General features: G+C 36.2%; 1 protein-coding gene across 12 annotated transcripts in view; it reads left to right on the top strand.

Moving 5' to 3' along the window:
- Positions 1 to 22,500, top strand: part of wge (BAH domain and coiled-coil containing protein winged eye) — a 110,322-nt gene that overhangs the window by 85,719 nt on the left and 2,103 nt on the right. For 5 of the 12 annotated variants that reach the window (XM_035873733.2, XM_035873732.2, XM_035873731.2 and 2 more), the window contains 17 exons: positions 1 to 284; positions 2,110 to 2,343; positions 9,007 to 9,171; positions 11,712 to 12,062; positions 12,701 to 12,811; positions 13,186 to 13,410; positions 13,696 to 13,850; positions 15,071 to 15,889; positions 16,205 to 18,327; positions 18,428 to 18,716; positions 18,885 to 19,094; positions 19,187 to 19,501; positions 19,699 to 20,127; positions 20,209 to 20,437; positions 20,520 to 20,934; positions 21,020 to 21,581; positions 21,715 to 22,500. The exon at positions 1 to 284 is cut by the window's left edge; the exon at positions 21,715 to 22,500 is cut by the window's right edge and continues 2,103 nt beyond it. In XM_035873733.2, the coding sequence (XP_035729626.1) occupies positions 1 to 284; positions 2,110 to 2,343; positions 9,007 to 9,171; positions 11,712 to 12,062; positions 12,701 to 12,811; positions 13,186 to 13,410; positions 13,696 to 13,850; positions 15,071 to 15,889; positions 16,205 to 18,327; positions 18,428 to 18,716; positions 18,885 to 19,094; positions 19,187 to 19,501; positions 19,699 to 20,127; positions 20,209 to 20,437; positions 20,520 to 20,934; positions 21,020 to 21,581; positions 21,715 to 21,927 (7,129 nt within the window). In that variant the 3' untranslated portion in view covers positions 21,928 to 22,500. The remainder of the gene's footprint in view (positions 285 to 2,109; positions 2,344 to 9,006; positions 9,172 to 11,711; positions 12,063 to 12,700; positions 12,812 to 13,185; positions 13,411 to 13,695; positions 13,851 to 15,070; positions 15,890 to 16,204; positions 18,328 to 18,427; positions 18,717 to 18,884; positions 19,095 to 19,186; positions 19,502 to 19,698; positions 20,128 to 20,208; positions 20,438 to 20,519; positions 20,935 to 21,019; positions 21,582 to 21,714) is intronic. The other 7 variants (XM_085663824.1, XM_085663759.1, XM_085663908.1 and 4 more) reach the window with 7 other exon arrangements.

Here is a 22,500-nt window from a genome sequence, read left to right as displayed (position 1 = left end):
TAGCTTTTCGCCAAATTCGACGGGTAACGTTGTGCCGACGACGGGGGTGTTGCTCCAGGAGTATCAGTCACCGACAGGCTCGACAGCCACCGGTTGTTCCGTCGCAGTGAACGGTTCCTCATGTCCAACGAGTTCGACGAGTAGCACGATGGTCGTCCAGGGTGGCAACCAGGTTGTCCAGACTACCGCGAAGAAACGAGAAGCCTTCCTCTCGAGTCAAGGTCAACCGGTGAAACTGGAGAACAAGTCGACGAGGCAGCCCTGCGTTTGCAGGAACAGCAACGGTATGTAAGCCTTCGTTTCTTTCATTCCTTCTTTCTTACTATCTTTCTATCTTTCTTTCTTTCTTTCTTTCTTTCTTTCTTATTCTTTTATTTCATAGATACGTCTCGAGTTCTAATTTAATTTTAAGATTGAGGAAAGAGGAAGCTCATTTCGATCGTATTGATATCCCTCGAATTTATCATTAAACACATCAAACGTATTATATAATTATATATATATATATATATATATATATATATATATTTATATGTATATATATAATCAATATATTTCTAATAACTTTTTCTCGTTCGTTTCGTATGATGAATTAAAAAGTATTAACGTTCTCGTATTAAAACAATTCAATGAGAAATCGTTTAATTTTGAAAAAGGTTATTTCATTTGAAAATAGTTACCGACAAATCTCTTGCACATGACACGGTAACACGGGCACAAAGCAAACAGAAGGAGTTCCATGTTATTTGCATTTGCGATTCGTCGATTATCCGACGGAATCGAATATCCGGAAATTTTTTTTAAAAATATATAATAATACAGGAGAAAAGTCAAGATTAACAATGAACATATCATCGATTCACTTTTAACAATTACGAATATATCGTTTGATTTCGATCGAAATTTTCAATTGGAACACGTCGGGATACACATGTACCAACATACATATTAGTTGATAGCCGCGAGGCGTTATCGACGAACCTGTTACGTGTCTCGTAACGCCATGAAGAGTAGAGGAGTAGGAAGATGAGACTTGTACGGGCTAGAAGTTAGCCATCGTTGTTGATGCAATTGACGACCTTGAAGTGAACTCCCTCCGGGAGGCTTCTACTCTAAGTCCACGTCAACTGTACTACTACGAGAGGAAAAAGAGATAGAAATCGAGAAAGAAAGAAAAGAAAAAGAAAAAGAGAGAGAGAGAGAGGGAGAGATGAAAGAAAGAACAAAAAAAAGATAAATAAAAAGGAAACGAAAAAGGAGAGAAGGAAAAAAAAAGGACAGAAAGAGACGAGGCGCGGAAAAGAGAGAAAAAAAGGCAGAAATGTGTATACGTGTAGGAGAGACAGAAAGAGAGAGAGAGAGAGAGAGAAAGAGACGACTGAAAGAGTGGAACAGAAAGAGATAGCGAGTCTTACGCAAGATTCTCTCGCTTCTATATTTACTATGCGAGAGACGACTCGTTTCTCTGTCTTTCTCTCTCTCCCTCTCTCTTTCTCTCTCTCACTCTCTTTTTCTCTCTCTGTCTCTCTCCCTTCACGTTTCTCCTTGGTGTCTCCGATGCCAGTTTTACGCTTCGTTTCCATGAATCATTCCTTGGCCACCAAGTGACGTCGATACTTCCCACGAAAACCAGTCCTTACCTTCGTAGAAACTCGGCAAAGACTTTTGTGGAAGAGGTCCTGAAATTCTTCCTTCTTTCTATCTTTCTTTCTTTCTCTTTTTTTTTTTTTTTTTTTTTTTAGTTCTCTTCATTTTATTCATTTATTTATTTATTTATTTCTCTTTTTTTTTTTCTTTTTATTTCACATCAACAGGCAATAGTGGAAGTCGAAGAATATGTTCTTGAATTGAGATTACGTTTAAACGATACAAAAATTAATTTTTTTTCTTTATCTTATTGATAAATTTAATCGATTATTATAGATTAATTATTATAGGATACTAATGTATAATACATGAATTATTTAACTGGTTATAATAATTAATTGGAATGTTGATGGAATCGATTATTGTTTCGAATCGACGATATCGATACGATACTTTGTTAATAACAATTTAATTTATAAAGGAATAATGTTAGGTATTAAAAATTTCATTTGAATTTTCTAGGTAAAACGAAAGTGGTTCATTCGGATGCAGGCTGTAGCAGGACGTTGCCCGTCGCATCGTCCTGGAATGGACAGGATGCGAATAATGGCGTTAATTCTAATACGAACAATAATAGCCTCGTGAAGAGAGAACCTTTGGCCTCGGTGCCATGTCAGGTTGCAGAGGTTTCGACCTCTCTTCATGCCACCACTACCTCTGTTAAGATCGAGCCGGTTCCTCCGAAATCGGAAAATGGTGAGATAATGTTTATTATTTTCAATGAATTTCAAAAATAAATCTGTCAGATCGTATCTTGTATAACTTGATTGGATTTATTTAATTCTAAATTGTACATATTCATAATCAATTAAAATAGTAATTATCAGCTTGTAAAATTGTTTATTATAAATTATTATAGATAATGTTGATTATTTTTCTTATCGTGAATATTGTTTATTATATAATTATTGTAAATTATCAAGGGTAAACATAATTATACGAAGTTCATTGACAAAGAATATTTTCAATCGATCAATTTTCAATTGATCAATTTTCAATTGATTTTACTATATGTTTACTGAGTGTACATAATGTATAATAGATTCTAATCAAAATATATATATTATGAAGTATGTAATAATTTATAGAAAAATTCAAAACTTTTAAAGGCATAATTCGTTGATTGAAAATTTGATCGATTATTCTAATGATGAAATTTATGACGGAATGAATAAAATCGTTAGAGAGATACGTGAAATTTTTGATTTAGTTTCTGTATATGTAATGCATACATATATCTATATATACATATATATAGCCACTATATATATATATATATATAAAACATGTCGATTTTATTAAAACTTCTGACTTCAATTAATATATATGTTTACAAGCTCCCTCATTTCCGTTATTTGTTATTTGAAAATTTTTTTTTTTAATTATCATTCGAAAGTTAATTTAGTTGTATACGGATTATTTTCGAATATTCGTCACGCGAGTGCATTCACCGGCTCGTTATTAAATGTTTGACCCGAGTCGGAAGAATAAGTTAATGACCGTCGATTATTTGTAAATCATTTACATCGACGGTTAATTGCTCGTACTATCTCACCGCATCGGCCTTTCATTCTTTTCTATTTTTCCTTTCCTTTTTTTCTTTTTTTTTCTTTTTTTCTTTTCATTTTTTTCCCCCCTTTCTTTTCCTTTTCCTTTTTTTTTTCTTTCTTTTTCTTTCTTCTTCTTTTTCTTTTTTTTTCTTTGCTCGGTGCTGTTAACGACCAGAATCGATCGTGAATTTTTGTTGGCTTCCACGTATAGAAGCTTTTGTCTCGAATCAACGATCAACGATGTGCGACTAGTAGTTCGCCGAGAACTCACTGTCAGAGTTATTAAATAATAACAACATTACCAAGCGAAATATTCCAAAATTTTCTCGAATTGCTTGAGAAGTGGTTTCTCCTCAACGTTCCCTCGGAAAAAAGTTTCTCGCTTGAAAATCAGCTTTTTCCCGGTCGTTAAACGTGTAAAAAGAGAGGGGCAAAAAAAAAAAAAAATAGAAAAAAAAATTCCGCAGGGCAGAACCCGAGAATTATCTTATGTACGATCTGTGCTTGAAAACTTACTTTAACGACGGCACTAGCGTTATGTGTTCGTAAACTACCTTTCGTTGTCGTGAGAGAGCCGTGTGTTACGTATGTATCGTGCTATCATAGGCAAAAGAAAAAAAAAGAAAAAAAATGCTTGCTCTTGTCCATAGCTCTGGTAGAAAATTTCAAGAATGCATATTATGAAGCTTCTTTCTCTTTTTTTTTCTTTTTGTTCTTCTTTTCTTTCTTTCTTCTCGTTTTTTTTTTTCGTTTTTTTTTCCTTTTTTACTTTTTTTTGAACCCTACCACGACGATTGACAATTGGCTGGGGTGGTTGGAGGGGGGAGAGGGGGGCGGGAGGAGGAGGAAATGAAATTCATGAGTTCGTGTTTTAAAGTTCGGAGATATGTTTGATCAAAATTATTGATATAACGATGGGTGGCAGAGAGGCGGGAGGGTGGTGGGTGGTTGGGTGGGGGGAGGGGAGGGGGAAATGGAAAGAATTAAAAGTAATTCGAGTGTTCCTTTCTTTATAAATTTGACTGGAATATCGAAAACGCTGTGATTACACTTGCGCGTGACATTGTATTCGCGAGTATTCGCGAAATATTGATTATCGCGTACGGTCAAATACAAAATTCATTTCCATCGTTCGGCTTTTTATTATATAGATTTTAATGGGGTGAGCTCTTTGACGGCGGGGTATAAGGGGCTCGGGAGGGGAGGGGATATGGAGTAGAGAGGTCAGGTGGTCGAGGAGATGCAGTTTACTATAGAGGTACGATTTTCATCGATATGCAATTAATGCAAAAATCACAGTTCCGTAACTATCTGACTGAAAGAGAAGGAGAAAGAAAAATCTTTCTCTCTTTCTCTTTCTCTCTCTCTCTCTCTCTCTCTTTCTCTCTCTCTCTTTCTCTTTGGCGATACAATAATCGAAGAGAGAGAGAGAGAGAGAGAGAGAGAGAGAGAGAGAGAGAGAAATCCCATTGGTACTGCTTATCTGTGAATATCGCGAGGACTTAAACCGTGCCTTTATACCTACGACCGTTCGATTGGCCATAATCCTCTCCACGAATCCTGCAACGTAGGGAGTATTTTAATTGGCCAATATCCCGATATCCACGCGCTTATTCCTCCTCGTTTATCGTTCAAATCGCGCGCGAATCATCGGCTTCTATAGTCGGTTGAAAATCTTCGACAAAAGAAACAATTGATCCCTAATCGTTTCAGTAAAATCAAAAAAGATTGCGATTTGTATCTACGATAATACGAATATCGGAATCGTTCATGAAATAGTTCACTGCAATTTTTTGCTCTTTTATTTCTTTTTTCTCTTCTTTTTTTTTTTTTTTTTTTTTTTTTTTAATTATTATAATCAATTTCGATATAATTCAAAGTTACGTATTTCGAAACAACGATTATTGGCGGTCAAAAAGTTATAGACTTTTCGATTCATTATTAAAAAAATGTTTTATTCGAGATATGAAAATTATATTGGAAAATTAATTGTTAATTAAAACAAACGAATAAAAAAGAGAAAAATAGTTCGTATTTGTTTTTATCCGTGATATTATGTATGACTAAATCGGGCAAGCCAAATGGATATTTTGATCCTAATGAAATACGTTGACAACGTGATAAACGCATAAGCAGTTCGTTGTAAGTAAAATTTGTGAAATGGGAAAATGCAAGGTAATTGTAGAGAATTCGTGGTTGAAGAAAGAGACGAGCGAGCGTAGGATGCGTCCTATTCGTTATGCATTTGTTCCCCGGAAACTCTTCTCTCTCCGGTGTTTACCACGCCGGACGTTTTCCCGGGGGATTGCGGATCTGTCATTTAAAAAAGAAACGCCCGGAATAACTTATACGCTTGGCTTAGTCGCTTGGCTTACTCTCCTATCGGATGCACCGTATGCACGGTGCATTAGTAAGTTATTTTACGGGGATAGGAATACGTTGAACGAATGAAAATTATGATGGTGACGTCGAATATATAGAGAGACAGAGAGAGAGAGAGAGAGAGAGAGAGAGAGAGAGAGAAAGAGAGAGAGAGAAATGATCGACGAGTCTTGTCAAAAAATATTTTCATTGGTTTGATATTTTTTGTTTTGTATTTATTTTATTTCTTTTAACAGTTATTGACTTGAAGCGATATACATACATACATACATACATACATACATATATATATATATATATATATATACAAATTATATGAATTATTCTCTTTAACTCGTTCACGCCTTCATAGTTTTTCACGTGCATATGTATACACTCGCACACTATCTTCTTGTCCTCTCTATTTTTCTTTTTTTTGTTTTTTTTTTTGTTTTGTTTTTTGTTTTTTGTTTTCTTTCACGCAAGCGTGCCACGTAATATCACAGCTGCCAAACGATTCTAAAAGTACGTTGAAGGTAAAATGAGTATGAGGAAACATAATTGAGTTTCCTTGCTTTTCTTTTCCTTTCTACGAAAATCGATTTTCTCTCGATTTGCCTCGACCTCTAACTCGATGACATCCGTCCATCCATCCATCCATCCATCCTATTCTATCCTTTTTCTTGCTTTCTTTTTCGATCCATCGACACGCTTAAAGAATAGACGGACGCGCGTCTTTAAAAGAATGTTAAAGAAACCACGAGAATTCAGTTCAACACGTTTCTTCTACGTTTCATCGTTTCAACTATAGACGAATGAACGCAATCGAGTTACGAACAAAGATTCCAATTGCTTCTATTTTATTTTGTTTCTTTTTTTTTTTGTTTCTTCTTTTTTGTTTGTTTCTTTCTTTTTTTCTTCTTCTTTTTTTTTGTTTGTTTTTTTTTTTTTTGTTTTTTTTTAAGCGACGTTAATACATCAGGAATAAAGTAATTTTTTATCTTTCTTCTTCTTCTTCTTGTTCTTTTTATATCTATGTTACTCTCTTCATCGTTCGTAATTAAATTAGAACAACAAATGAGGATTTAATGATATACGATGATCGTAAAGAAGACTTATGTTAAGGAGACAAAAAGAAAAAAGAAAAGAAAAAAAAAACAAAAAAAGAAAACAAAAAAAAAGAAGAAATGGCATAATCGAAACTGTCGTTGTAATTATCGCTTAACAAAAGATAAGAGATTGATGATAATATATCGATTTTTACATTCAAATTTGCGTAATCATCAATGCACGCACTCGCACTCTCGCAAATGATATTACAAAGAAAAACAAAATTTATAATAATTAAATAATTAAATAATTTGCGATAATGCACATTTATCGTTGAATTTCTTTTTTTTTTTTTCTTTTTTCGATAATTCGAAGTAATTCAATTGAGAAACCTTATTCTTGGAACAATAAGTTAATTATTCTTTCGTTTGGCCTTTAAATGGATACTTTCGTTAAACGTCTCTGAAATTGGAGAATTAACATCTCTCTAATTATCTTCAATTTATAATTCACGAGATAGATGTTTTCGAAAGGAAATCTCTCGCTCTTTAGCCTTTCTCTCTTTTCTTCTTAGAAAGGCACTCGCGTGCTTCCATCCGAGCGCTCGTTTCGATAGACGAAACAAAGGCTCGTAAGAGAGTTCTAAGATGTTAACCAACGATTTCTCTTCTCGAGTCCCTTCTCTCGTTGCTTAAAGTACGTACAATACGCGTGTAACCCCTTTATCCACGACGTTAGACATTCTTCTATATATATGTACATATGTACAATACATATATACGAGCATACAAATTCACGTAGTAGCATAGACGCTACGTTTTAAGTTCTCTCTTTCTCTCTTTCTCTCTCTCTCTTTTACACACACACATACACACACACACAACACATACATTCACTCACGCATACTTTCATCGTGATGTTGTATTACACTTGAGAAAAGGCTCCCCTTGAAGTTGCCCTCCCATTGGTCGACCACGCCAACATTCAACCCCCTTCGTGGCTTTTCCTTCCCCTACTATGTCACGAAAAGAAATTAATCGAGCCACCGAAATACGTCAGTCTCGACGATCAAAGCTTATGTACGTTGGAATGTACGCTTATTTACGATGAAAGAAGAAATAAAAAAAAAAAAAAAAAATGGAGTCGACATTTTCACACCGATCATTATCCTGATGACACTTTGTATCAAACAAATGAACAACAGTATTTAATCGATCGATCGTTTCGATAATTAACATTGAAAATAAATATCTTTGATCAATTGTCACCGAAAGAAAGAAATAATTTCACTGTATGAATATTTTTTCGTATTCTTAAGTATAGATTTTTCTGACATTACGAATTCTTATTTCTTATATCTCGATGATTTTCTTTCATGATAATAATTAAAATCATTATTATAACGATGTAAAAGAATAATGAAACGATAAATGTACATTTATTATTTCAATAAGTATAGGATATATTATTGAATAGGTATAATAATCGAGCGTTACTCCCATGACAAGGGACTATAGTCAGAGTCGTGGTAGCGAAAAGGTTAAGTAGGAGGTGCGTGGCACGCATGGCGACGCAAACACAAGGCGTGGCTCGAAAGAGTCTCGACCCTACTACGTCTATCCCTTTTACTCACATTTACACCCACGATGTATATCTTAGTCGACGAACCGCGGCTATGTCCGCGAAAACTCTGGCCTATCACAGCTAGGACGGAACTTACAGACACCCCGTATTACGAATGGAACGAATGTAAAGTTTTAGAAACTGTTCCTGTCTATCTATGTTTGTATATATATATATGAGAGAGAGAGAGAGAGAGAGAGAGAGAGAAAGAGGGATGAAAAATATGTATCCATTTATCGTAGAATTTGGAAATATTGAGAGCTTTAGAAGTTTCTCATTTTCATTGAGTTCTTCTCTTTCGATCTGTTTTATACTCTAAAAGATTATTTGAAAGTCTTCCAATTGAAAATGAGCTTTATGATCGTAACTTGACTCGATTCCAAAGTTTGAAAGTGTCAGTATAAATATAGTTATTGTTTCTTCTTTTCCCTTCTTTCTTTCTTTCTTTTTTTTTTCTTCTTCTTTTTCTTTTTTTTTTCTTTTTTTTTTTTTAAATAATTTCATCGGATAGCGTTATCGAGGGCATACTTTATTCTTGTAAAAGATTTTATAGATTATAGTAATCTGATTGGATCAGATTATATCAGAGATATTTTTAGAACGGATCAAAATTTTCGTGTGAATGAAAATTTACGATGATTACAAAAGATTCGCTGTAAATAAAATTGATGATAGTTATTATTATTATTATTATTATTATTATTATTATTATTATTATTATTATTATCATCATTATTATTATTATTAATATCTTTGTTTCGTCGTATTGTTCCAGGTATAGTGGTATCGAATGCGAACGCAGGTGGAATACCAGTTGGAATTGCAATGGCAAGACAGAGATCGCAACATCAGGAAACCTCGGCGTCCATGCGGAATGTCTCCCTCAGTCATCATACGTCGCATCATGCAAGTTATCATCACTTTCAACCTGACAATCTTGGTGAGTATATTACACAAATATACCTTACCCGTATATATATATATCTACTGTATGTATATATATATATATATATATATAAGCATCAAAATTTGCCTCTAATATAGTGTAGATAACATAAGCATGCTCGAAGTGATTAAATTGATTTTCTGTCATTATGATGTTTAATAGTGCTTTCAATGTAGTGAGGATACATAATAATCGAAAATGTTTGGAAAGATAATTATGATTTATAATTTTGAAAAGTGAACGTGGTACAGATGAATTCGTTGCATTAATATCGAATGAAGTATCTGTTTAGTATGATCGTACAGGGAAAATCCATTGGAAGGAAGAACTCATATGGAATAAATATCAATATATATATATATATTTATGTATGATGAATTTAATTAAATATTTGAGTAGAATTCATATAAAATGAATCAATGAAAATCTATATAGATATTAGTAAATTCTATTTCATTCAAGAACGTTTTTACAATAAAATTCGTGTCGATGTTTTTCGTGTTTGTCTTAATTCTTAAAACTCTCAATTTCTCTCTTTCTCATATTCATTTAAGGATCCTTTTAATTATGAACTTTTGATAGAAATAATAAGAAAATTTGAAAATTGATGTCCATTATGATCGATTATAGTATTGTTATAATTTGTAGAAAATATTATGTTTGTTAGTTCGTTAGTTCGTTCTTTTGAAAGAGTATTCGCAAGTACAATGCGTTTTGTACGCGATCGTATAGAAGGGATAAGCGTTATCGGATACACGGCTGTTTTCATTTGAACCAATGTGCTGAGGCATCGGCATTCGAGAAGCGGCTCGAACATCTGGGCGGAATATTAACGAGGAACGACGAAGAGGGGGATGCGGACATTCTTTCGAAATGCCTCTTCCGTTCCGCGAAGGGTAAAACCGATTGCGCGCTATCAAATCATCCGGCAAATTTTCATTCCGACGTTTTATTCGAATTCTCCAGAAATATTGTGAGTCCGACTATAGACAGATATGATAATAAAAGATAAAGTTTATTATAGAAATCTTAAAGACATTTATTCAATATATTTATCTATTGAAAGATATACATTTTATTGATCGGAATAAATAAACAGAAAAAGCAAAAGAAACGAGAAAGCAAATCAAGAAGAGATAAAGCTTAAATATTATAATAATATTCAAGCTTTATCTCTTCTTCATATGTATTAGCGGAGATTTCTTGGAAACGTTAATAAATGAGAAAAAAAAAGGAAAAAAAATATATATATATAACTACTTAAGCGTGTTTACAAGTCTAATGAATAATTATATTTTGATTATCAGTAATAAAATAAAGAGTAAATAAAATATAATATCTATGATAAGAAAGTTATGTCAAAGCGGAAAGATGGAACGTAAATGAATGAAAAAAAAAAAGAAACAAAAAAAAAAAAGAAAAAAAGAAAAGAACAGAAAAGAGGAACTAAGGGTAAAAAAAAAAAAGGTAAAAATCTAAGGCTAGTAAGGAAGAAATTAAAAGACTTATTCATAGCGTATAATCTCAATTCTTGGGGTCGATATGGTATCGTTTCTCGCAGGCTCGTTTTTCGCTTCCTTCGTGCCGGCGCGTAGAATGACAGTAATTTGCACGAGCCGGGTAATTTTCAGAGTGCGCCGAGTCTCTGTGGTAATTGACTGTCGCCGATTGCATATGCAAATATCGATAATCGAAGCAGCCTTACGACTCGATGCCAATGATTGATGTTCCGCGCTCAATAGCGAGCAACGCCGAGAGATCGGGACAGGAATTTCATCGACAGACAATAATTAGATATAGTCGAGCTTAGATATAGTCGAGTCGCTTGAAAAGTCGAGAGAATTTTCAAAGAGAGAGATAGATAGATAGATAGATAGATAGATAGATAGATAGATAGGTAGATAGAGAGAGAGAGAGAGAGAGAGAGAGGGAGAGAATATTAAATCATGTATCTATATCTACAACTTATTTGCTTCGTCAGAAAGAGAGCGACCTCTTATCGATTTTCTTTGAATTCGAAAATCTCACAAAGTATTCTATGTAATAGTTCATTCAATGATGGTATTTCGAAGTATTTCAAAACAAAAATAGGGAGAGAGAGAGAGAGAGAGAGAGTGAGAGAGGGAGAGGGAGAGATTTTCGTTCATCGATAATAAAAATATTATCGATGCTAGAAAAGTTCGTGAAACATTCCTTCAAATTAAATGAAATTCTTTTATAGATTTAGGAATATTTGATAATATCGAGTTCTTTTGCCCTTTGTGATTTCTTACGTAACGATAATAATTATTATATTGTACGAAAAAATCGATAAATAATTATCCATTATGATGACCGATTGAATCGATTATAAAAGATCACTTGAAATTATTTTTTGTTATTATTATCATTATCATTATTATTATCTATTGCTATTATTATTATTATTATTATTATTATATATTATTATATAACGTAAAAAAGAGTAAAATAATGATGAATAGTAAAGAATTGTTGAAGCTATTAATTCAGTTTCGAAAGAGTAATGGAATTAGTCCCATCGCTAGTTTGGGCCCTGTCGTCAGGTTCATCGAGTACAGCCATGACGGTAGGCGGCGCTACGCTCGTCCACTGTGGCGGAGGTGGTGGGGAAGAACGTCCGGCCCACCTCGCCATTCCTTCGGGTGCTTTGGCGCCCTCGTTGAACGCGGCCCTCGGTTCGAGTCTCGGCCCGAATCTCGGCCCGAGTCTTGGCTCCGGCCTGAATTCCACCTTGAATTCCAGCTTGAATTCCACGCTCGGCAGTACCGCAACGGCCGCGGCCACTACCGCGTGGCCTCCCACGCTTTGGCAGTATCCGGCCTCGGCCGCGGCCGCTGCCGCCGCTGCTGCCGCCGCAGCTGCAGGTAAACTATCTTTATATTATTATTATTGCGCTATCTCCGTTTATATATATATATATATATTATATATATATGTATATATTATATATATATATCAATATCTTTTGTCTATTTATCTATCTTTCTTTCCTTCTCGCTTTTTCATCATTTCGTGCCAATACGATTTCTCTTTTAACAGAGCCAAATATTATCAATAATGATGGATGAGTTTGTCTTATAACGCATATTAATTATTTATACAAATGTAAAGAGAAATTATATTTATATTTAGATATATTGTCTTTGAAATATCGGCGTTACCAATCGAATGATAATAATAGTGAGCGGAATAATAATATTTGGCTCTGGTTTCATTTTAGCAATCTTCTTTTCGCGTGTCTCTCTCTCCGCCACGAACTTTCTTACCCTTTAAATCGACGACAACCCTCCGTTGACCGACTGACATTTCAAAACGCGATAACTTCGCTCTATGCTCGCGTCTGGGCTGAAAAATTCATAAGCCTCACGAGACCGTTTACCTTTATCTATTCGATTTCGAACAGGGTCGTTACTATCTCCATTCGCCGATAGTCGATTAAAGGTCTCGTTTGAATTTGGACGTTTTTCGTTCCGCGTAGAATGATTTGTGCTTTGTTTTATAGCGATGCCCATGGAACCCGTAGGGTTCCCACAGATGGGTGTCGGTGTGCAGGGAGGTTTGCAGTTGGTCAGAGATCCATCCAGCGGTCATCTTCTTTTAATTCACGCAGCCGGTACGTTTAATAGCTATTTTTTTTTTGATCTTCCTTTGATTCTCTTCATATTCTGTTTTTTTTTTTTTTTTTTTTTTTACTTTATACATATATTTTTTTAATTTTTATTATTATTATTATTACTACTATTATTATCATTGTCATTATTATTATTATTATTATTATTATTATTATTATTATTATTATTATTATTATTATTATTATTATTATTATTATTATTATTATCATTATTAATATCATTTATTTGTCTTGAAAAATATTTTGCAACGTGTGCGTAATGCTGTTGTAATACGTGTGCATAAGAAAGAAAAAAAAAGTGAAGAGGGAAGAAAAAGAAGGCGGAAGAGGGTAAGAAACGAATGGTTTTTCAACAGAACAAATGCAGCAGGCTGTGGTCTGGCCGAATTATCCAAATCACAATGGCGGAAACGTAGCACCCCCGTCCCTTTTGTTACCGCCGCCACCACCGTCCCTTCAACTTTTAAGCGACATAGGCGGCGCTAGATTGGTCCTTACCGAGAGCAAAAGAAAACAACAGAGCACTTTGCCGATCGTCAAGATCGAGGCGGATTGTGGTACGAGTCCGACAACCATAATAAGTAAGTAAAGTCGAAATAAGTTTAGAAATAAGTTTCAAAGGATATACGAACGAATTTTGAAAGGATCAAAAATAAAATTGCTCACGTTAATTATTAACAATCTATTATATATGTATATATTTCTTTCTATTCAGAAAACATTACGATAATCTATTATTGTAAGAAAAAAAATTCACGAGACCAGACAATGACCACAACGACTGCAACGCAATCTAAATCATGTTTGTTAATACCTACCAATTGACCTTCGATGATCATCATAAATACCTTCGTCGATTTTTTCAGCGTCGACGGAATCGACGAAGGCATTGCAGAGCGTGACATCGGTGACGGGCACTCTAGTGCCAGATGCACCGCTCGTAACGACTCTTCATTACTACCCACATGCACCGGCTTTGGTGCAGATTAGTCAAACGGAGCCCACGCATTGTAGGTCGCAGGTAGGTCGCAGGAACCGTTTCTCGTGAGAGATTTATCAAGGCGAAAAATAATCATTTCCAAGGGCGTGCATAGAAAAGCGATCGTTTATCGATCGATATCTCGACTCCTTGTAGAACGATGAAGAGAGAAAGAGAAGGAAGAGAGAGGGTAGAGAGGAGAAGGAAGAGGTGGAGGAGGTGAAGAGGGAAGGGACAGGAACTCGTAATGCTAGGAATAATTATGCCACGCTCAGGGCGCGGTTCAGCAATTCGCATAACGTGGAAACGTTCTGGCACATTGTATTAATCATGCGCAAACCCGTCCACCGATTTGCATCGCTATCTGCATAGATATTGCGCTCGCTCCACCAGCACGGCGTGCTACGTAATATCCGTGTCGGTGCTGGAACGCGCGCTCTCTCTCTCTCTCTCTCTCTCTCTCTCCCTCTCCCTCTCTCTCTCTTCTTCTATCTCTCTCTCTCTCTCTCTCTCTCTATCTTCGTCTTTCTTTCTCTTTCGAATCGGATGCTGCATCGTCTTTTTTCCTTCTCTTTTTCTCTATCTCTCTCTTTCCTTGTTTAGCTATCCGTTCTCTTTTCCTATCTTTTTTTTTGTTTCCTCTCCTCCCCGCCAACCTATCGAGGTACTCCCTGTACTTACTTACTTACTTACTTACTTACTTACTTACTTACTTGCGATTTCTCCGTCCTCTTCCGCGTGATCATCGTTATCATAAATATCATCGATATTATTATCATTATCATCCATCGGCACTGTCAAGTGAACTTTTCCTATGCCCGTTTTCCTATGTCTCGTTTTCTTTCTGATTTTCTTATCTCGTTAGTTAAGTTAAAAACGACTCGTTCGTATTAATTATTTTTGAATTTCAAATTTGCTCTTTCGAGATCGTGGATATGTTAGAGATTCTTAATTTCTGATTAAAAAAGGTATCTACCATTTGCGTGAAAATATGTTATGAAATTGTAAAATTGTACTTGTAATTGTATTTGAATGTCTAAAGGAGTATGTTGTTTGTTCGAATCGTATCTAAGAATTATCGAGTACTTGAAACTTATGTTCGATCATATATATACTTATATATTACTATTCGAGATAGCTCTCTCTCCCTTTCTTTTTCTCTCTTTCTTTCTCTCTCTCTCTCTCTCTCTCTCTCTCTTTCTTTTTATCCGTTCAAATCGCAAAGCACGCCCGTATTTGACGATCGAAAATCCTGCGAAAAGCAGCGAAATGCATTTATTTCGAAGGCAACCTCGCCGGTATCCTGTCTGACACCACCACCAGAAGTGACGACGATCCATGCGATCGAGCCACCGCAAATGACACCGATGGTCGGCGTTCAGGATGCTTCGAATCAAACGGAAGCGCCAGAAGCTGAACAGGAACAGGATATGCCAATGGAGACTCAGGTGAAACAGGAGCAAAATCTTAGCCCGTGTCAGCTTCAATGTGCTAGTACCGCGACGAATCTTACGACGACCACCACTACTACAACGACGAATTTGACGAATCTGACGAACTTCGAGATCGTCGCGGCGACTCCAGAAAAGATGTGCAATGTCGTCAGGATAACGACGACAACGACCACGGTCAATCCTACCGTATGCGGTATAGTTGGCAAGGTCGATAAAGCAGAGAATACGATCATCAACATGGCTGATTGTCCAAAATATTCTATCACGAGGGAATGCAGAAGCGTCACGTCGATCGATAGAACGATCGAACGTGTCGTAAGTCGTCAAGATGATTTGGAGCAGGACGATGAAGAAGATTCGAGGCACGATCGTTCGACGATCAACGATGACGACGATTGCTACGATAATGGCAGATCACCGATATGCAGAGATGCAAGAACTGGTCCTAGAATCATCGAAATCACCGAGGAAAACTGTGACAGTTTCCATGAGAATTTAGAGTTCTTTGGTACGCGACGGGATCGTTCAACCGATCGTCTTCGAGATCGTCGGCGAAATTATGCGATCGATAACACGCAAGAGCAACATCAAAACCGTGAGGAGGAAAAGAAGATCATTGTAGAGGAGGTAAGAATGTTATGAAACATTTTATTACGTCTATTTTCTTTTTTCTTTTCTTTTTTTTTTCTTGTTTGTTTTTTTTTTCGGATAATTTCAGATCTGTTTCTAAAATATCGATCTGATATAAAAAATCTGTTTATAGAGTATCGATCTACGATTTAAAAAAAACTGTTCTCCATTTTCTCGAATGAAATTTGACAAAGAAGTTATATCCTGTTTACATCAATAACAAAGCATTATCTCTTTATTCATTTCATAACTATTGACTATATCATATGAGAAATCTATTGAAACGATCGATAAATAAAATTTCCGTTTTAGCCGATGATCGATCGTATCGCCGAAGAATCGAGAGGTACAGTAATACATCAAGTTATCGCCAAACTATCACCGGAAACGTCTTGTTGCGAGTCACAAAGGAAAGAGGAAATGTACCCGGAATCAAAGGTGATCGTCGATTCGACGTCGAATAACGGGCCGCAATCAATGACAACTACGACAACGACGACGACTACGTCGTCTCAGAATATATCCGATTGCGAGAGCTGCGGGAAAAATCGCGATGTCCGTCCTCAAATGGTTGTTCAACAAAATCCAGAAGTGAAGCCGCAAATCAGTGTGAAATCATTCGACATGCCTAACATCGATTGCGACGATCAAGAATTGGAAACTGTGGTTATCAAGCAGGAAGCCGACGATGGTTCCTTCGACGAACAAAATTCAAAATTTGAGAATGTATCGACAATAGAGAAGCCAAAGGATTCCTTGAAGAGACATTCGGTTGAACGATCTCACCCAGGTATCGAGAATGTTGTCGAGAAATTGAAGAAAAATGCGGCCGCCGCTATGCAAGAATCTTCCTGTCCATTACAAAAGATCGATGAATCTAAAGAACGTAACGTTGATAATTCGCGTTCTAGAAGGCACTCGGAAACGATGCCGAGAAAGTTGGAGAACGGTTTGAAGAAGCACATATTGAGATCCTGCGAAAATGAAAAATTGTTGAACGAGAAACGTGAGAATATCGAACGATCCGAGATCGAAGGATCTTCGGAGAAAGATTCTAGCAGTTTAGCTTATTCGAGAGAATATTTACATAACGACAATAATAACGACAGTAGGAGTAACAATAACAATATCAAGAATATAAACGACAAGGAATACGTCATCAGGAAAAGGTTAGCAGTTGCCTGCGAGTCGAAGGTCAAGGACGATGTATCTGAGGTAAATGCGAGTCCACCGAAAAAAAGTCGTTTAGATAGAGCATCGAATGCCAATGACGACACGGTTTTCTTATCGGCCACCATTGTCGACAATCAAAGCACGAAATTGAAATTGGCCATTTCGACGAAGCAAAAATCGAACGTCGATCTCAGCGGCTTAGAATTGCTCTCGAATAGTATCGAACAGTTCGAGCATTTGAAACCGGAGGCACAGAATTGTTCGACTCCGGATCTCGAGAAATCGCCTAGCAGAGGGAAACTGATCTCTCCTCAGGGTGAGAGCAATAATAATAACGTCGATAGTCCCCTCGGTTTGCTGTGTGCTCTGGCTGAGCAGAGATTCATGGAAGAGGTTGGAGACAAAGTGCCGAGAAAGCTCAATCTCGAGAGTTCAGAAGAAATATCGAGAGCCGGTAGGCTGTTGTTAAATCTTGGAAGGACGAGTTTGGAAAAGGAAAGAAAGAGATTGGATAAAAGAAAAAGTACGGATGGAGACGATGAGAATTATGAGAAATCGAAGAGACTTAAAGCCGATGTTGTATACGAGACAACAGACGATGGAAAGAATTCATCTATACGTTATTACGAGAAATGTGGTAAAAGTAGAAGACACGGAGCTAGATTTCAAGAAGACATGGTATTCAGAGTGAAAGAGAAACCTAACAGAAGTATAGATCTCGCTGAGGAAAATGGTATCGACGATGAGGAAACTTCTTCGTTGGCGGAAAGATTTGTACGAGAACGTGAACGCGTTCAAAAGTTCGATAAGGAAAATAACGATTTGGATTATGATAGAAAGAAGGAAACATTGGAACGTTACGATCAACAGTACGATCGATTTTGCGGAAATGATAGATGTTATCGTGATGTATCAAAGGAAGATGCCTTGACAGATTCCGAAACGGAAAACGACAAGACAGTTTGTTCTACTACGAGATTAGAGGAGGAAGTAGATGTAAATACGCAAAGAAGACAAGAATCCACAGAGGAGAGAAATAGGCAAGTAAAATTGGACGCAAAGACGAATGTTGGTAAAAAGTTACATACGGAGGAAGACGGGGATTGGCCAAATATGGATGCAATGGAGTTGGATATGAGAGTGAGATTGGCGGATATTCAAAGACAATACAGAGAAAAGCAAAAGGAACTATCGAGGTTGACGCCAAAGAAGGAGGACAAGAGAAGTCCAGGTAGACCGAGAAAGAAGAGCCATTCATCGAGGTAAAATATCGATAAATTAATTAATAATAATAATAATAATAATAATAAAATTTTAATAATTTTGATAAATACATATCGTCCATGTAAATATATATTTCAGTTCCGAACACGGTACTCTCTCTTCTCCTCCCATTTTGGAACCAGCAGTCCCTTGTCAAAAGTCTCCGTCTCATTCTCCTGACGGAGCTCCACCGCCATTAACGTCAGCAGTCTTGGCCATGCCAAGATGTAACGTGAATCTTGTGAAACTCGGTGAACCTCGAAGTCACATTAAACTTTTGGATAGTATACCGAGTATACCTATACCAGTACCACCGGTTGCTTCGCCTATCACGGTTTTACCAACGAGCAAGATACAATCAGAGGACGACGACAAGAGTACTGGAAGGGTAATCAATTATCGTTGATTTGAAAAATTTTACTTGAGAATGATCAGTCGAATTTTGTACGAGTAGCTTTTCTTTTATTTTCTTCTTCTTTTTTTTCTAATGTTTTTTCCTTTTTCTTTCTTTTTTTTTTTTTTTTATTTTTTTTTATTTTTTTTTCGTCTTTTTTAGATGGAATACGATACATCTTCGCCAGCACCAACAGTAGCAAGTTCTAGTTCAGCATCAAAGAAACGTAAAGTTGGCCGTCCCAGAAAACTCATGTGCACGTCAGGGAATACAAGACACTTTACAGAAACTATTGTTGCGAAAAAACCAAAAAGCAAAAGTTCCCTCGTGGGTTATTTGTTGTCGCCGAAAAACAGGCATCTTCAAACCAAGGTAAGATCTATCGGAAGATTTTGATAAATTAAGAAATACGTCGACGATCATATCGCATTTTTCTCGGCGTAAAACGTGTTCCTCTCTCGCAGTACATCGCCAAGTCTGGTTATACTCCCCTACCCTTTAAAACCGGAATGTTGTCCTTAAAAGCTTCCTCCAAGAATCACAAATCAGTCAAGGCGAAGATGAAACCCGCGAAACAAACTCCGCTGCATAATAAAAATGTCATCAGTTCGATTATCGCGGAGAAGGCTAAACTAAGTCACGAAGTTAAGTTGGATAAACACAGTAATAAGGTAAGACCAAAACTGAAAGCCGAGGCAAAGGTAAAAACCTGGGAAGACGACGAGAGTACTGTCGTTGAAAATATATCGTCGGATACCATGAGCCAGGAAATTCTTGAGGTAATCACGTTCAGTATTATTATTATTATTATTATTATTATTATTATTATTATTATTATTATCATTATCATCGTCGTCGTCATCATCATTATTATTAAACGTGAACCTTCATATTGGTTTAAGCGAGAAAATTTTATTGAAAATATTTATTCATTGAAATATTTTGGACGTATATTTAAAGATAATTCCTGTTACAGGAAAAAAATGTTGAACAACCAGAGGAGGAAGAGGGGGAGGAGGAAGTCGAGAGAGAGATGGAAAGGAATAAGCACGATAAATCGAAGAAGAAGAAACAAAAGTCTATCTCGTCGTCCCCGAGTCGACATAAATCGAGCGATCGCGATAAGAAGGAATCTAAACGTCGAAAATCATCCGATTGTAAAGATTGTAAGGAATGTGCGAAGGTTGCTAAAGCGGAAAGAACAGAAAGCATTATTAATAGATGTAAGCTAACGTCGGCTCACTTGGCCATTGATCAGTTAAGAGTTCTGACGGCTATGGGTGGTCTCTTTTATGCCGGAAGACTTAGCGCTGTTCGAGCTCCAGATGTTTACGCTATTACTCTTGATGGCGAACGAGGGAATAGACCTCATATTCATTCAAGGGAAGAGATTTTACGGGACGCGGTAAAATATCATTTTATTTCAAAAAATTATTTTATTTAGACCGATATACCATGTCCAATTTGAAATAATTATTTATTATAGATCGTAGAGGTATGTCCAAGTTCAACGAAAGAATTACCACCCGGTACGAGACTTTGTGCTTATTGGAGCGAGCAATATAGATGTCTTTATCCAGGAACATCGGTCGAACCTACCGAACCAGATCCCAAACTCGATGAGAAATTTGTCAGCGTTGAATTCGATGATGGCGATAGCGGTAGAATAGCTTTGGATGACATCAGATTACTTCAGCCTGATTATCCTGTTGTTGGTACGTAATTATTCATGATTTTACATTATAAATATTTGTTAATGTAAATCAAATTTATTCAATAGTTTATGTCCCTTTACAGAATACGATCCAAATCCTCTTTTATCTTTGGGTAAACGTCGTCGACAAACCTCGGTTTCGATAGAAGATAAAAGATCATCCATAAATACTATATCTGGTACAACATCGAATAGTTTAACATCTACGGTTTCTTCCACAACTTCCTCTCACATTTCCTCTTTCGATGGAGCCTCGATAGAACGGCACAAAACGGACGATATCAGTGCAAAAGCATTGGATGATTATCGTGAACGTAAGCGTTTGAAGAAGAGGAGAAAGGATAAATTGAAGAGACAGCACGAGGCTCAAGAAGGAAAGAAGAAACATAAGAGGCACAAGGGTTGCGAAGAGCATAGAAAGCACAAACATAGGAAACATAGAAAGCATAAGCATAAACATAGCCATCATTGCAATCATAGCGAAGGAAGTCATATAAGGTTTGTGTTAAAATAAAATTAAAATAATGTAATAATGTATTATGAAATAAATGTTCATTAATCTAATAACTTCGATGTTTCTTAGTAGCGGGGAAAGTTGTTGTGGTCAAAAAAGTGAAGATGAACCAAATAAAGAGACTCCGGCAAAGGTTGAAGAGGAAGAGGAAGAGGAAGAAGACGAGGAAGAGGAGGAAGAGGAAAGTGAAGAAATGACTGTTTTGGAAGAAGAACCTGAACCAGTTCCTGAACCAATTGAAGTTATAGTAAGGGAGGAAAAGATAGAAAAGCCGAAAAAATCTGATAAAAAAGGGAAAGTACGAGAGAGACAGGAGTCGGTGGAAAGTCGAAGTAAAATGGCTGCATTCTTGCCTGCGAGACAATTATGGGGATGGGCTGGTAGGGGTTATAGGAGACCTGGTGCAAAAGGAAGAGCTAAGAAACAATTTTTCCGAGCCATTCAAAGGGGAAACGAAACTATTCAGATAGGTGATAGTGCAGTTTTCCTTTCTACTGGTAGACCAGATAGACCATACATAGGACGTATAGAGTCTATGTGGGAAACATCAAGTTCTAATATGATAGTTAAAGTTAAGTGGTTCTATCATCCTGAAGAGACAGTAGGATGTCCAACCAATCTAAAGTATCCGGTAAGATATATTTATTTTATATTATATAAAAATAATTTTACATTTATATTTTTTACATTCCAAAATATATAATATTAAAAAATCTCTCATAATCAAAATTTTTCAAATATATTTCGTAATATTATAAATATAGGGTGCTCTATTCGAATCCCCTCATATGGATGAAAATGATGTACAAACTATTTCGCACAAATGCGAAGTATTACCGTTGGACGAATATACAGAAAAACTGGGAAAAGAACCTCATAGATATCTTACCATCTATGATAACAACGATATCTACTATTTGGCCGGATATTATGATCCGACGACGTACCTTCTATCTATGCAACCTGGGGTTGTTTGAGAACAGCTAAAGCTGACGATTAAGTTGACTGGTGTCACTTAATCGTAGTCAGCCACAAATTTTGCGAAATTCAATTATAAATAGCTGTTGTTAAACACTTAACGCAGCTTTTAAACTTGTCGCTGTTGTATAGCGACATGGAAGAAGAAGAAGAAGAAGAAGAAGCAGAAGAAGAAGAAGAAGAAGAAGAAGAAGAGGAAGAAGAAGAAGAGAAAAAGAAATATGATACAGAAACACTGAATTTAGGAATCATGTTCCTAATACAGAGATCATAATGCAATAAGGGATAGAAAGCAATTTATTGTTTTTCTTTCTTATTGTATGTCTTCTTCATGTGTTTATTAATGAAAATGGTGTTGAACAGAGGTTAAATTTATCATATAAGAATTTGCGCAAGAAGTCTGAAATAGTCTGCTGTGCAGAATCTTTTGCGATAAATCTTATTCACTGACTTTGCGAATTGGATACCGTTGTCGCAGGTAACCAAGGAATTATAATAATTTAATGCAAGGCACAAGCGCATTGTATTTGAAAACAATTTTTCCCGTAATCTTTGCACATTAATATTAGCAA

Source organism: Vespa mandarinia, chromosome 1, assembly GCF_050613455.1.
Source record: "Vespa mandarinia isolate Hongniang chromosome 1, ASM5061345v1, whole genome shotgun sequence".
In the NCBI taxonomy this organism is placed as follows: domain Eukaryota; kingdom Metazoa; phylum Arthropoda; class Insecta; order Hymenoptera; family Vespidae; genus Vespa; species Vespa mandarinia.
Note: the sequence above shows the minus strand (reverse complement) of the source record. Positions and strands in the feature narration are given on the sequence as shown.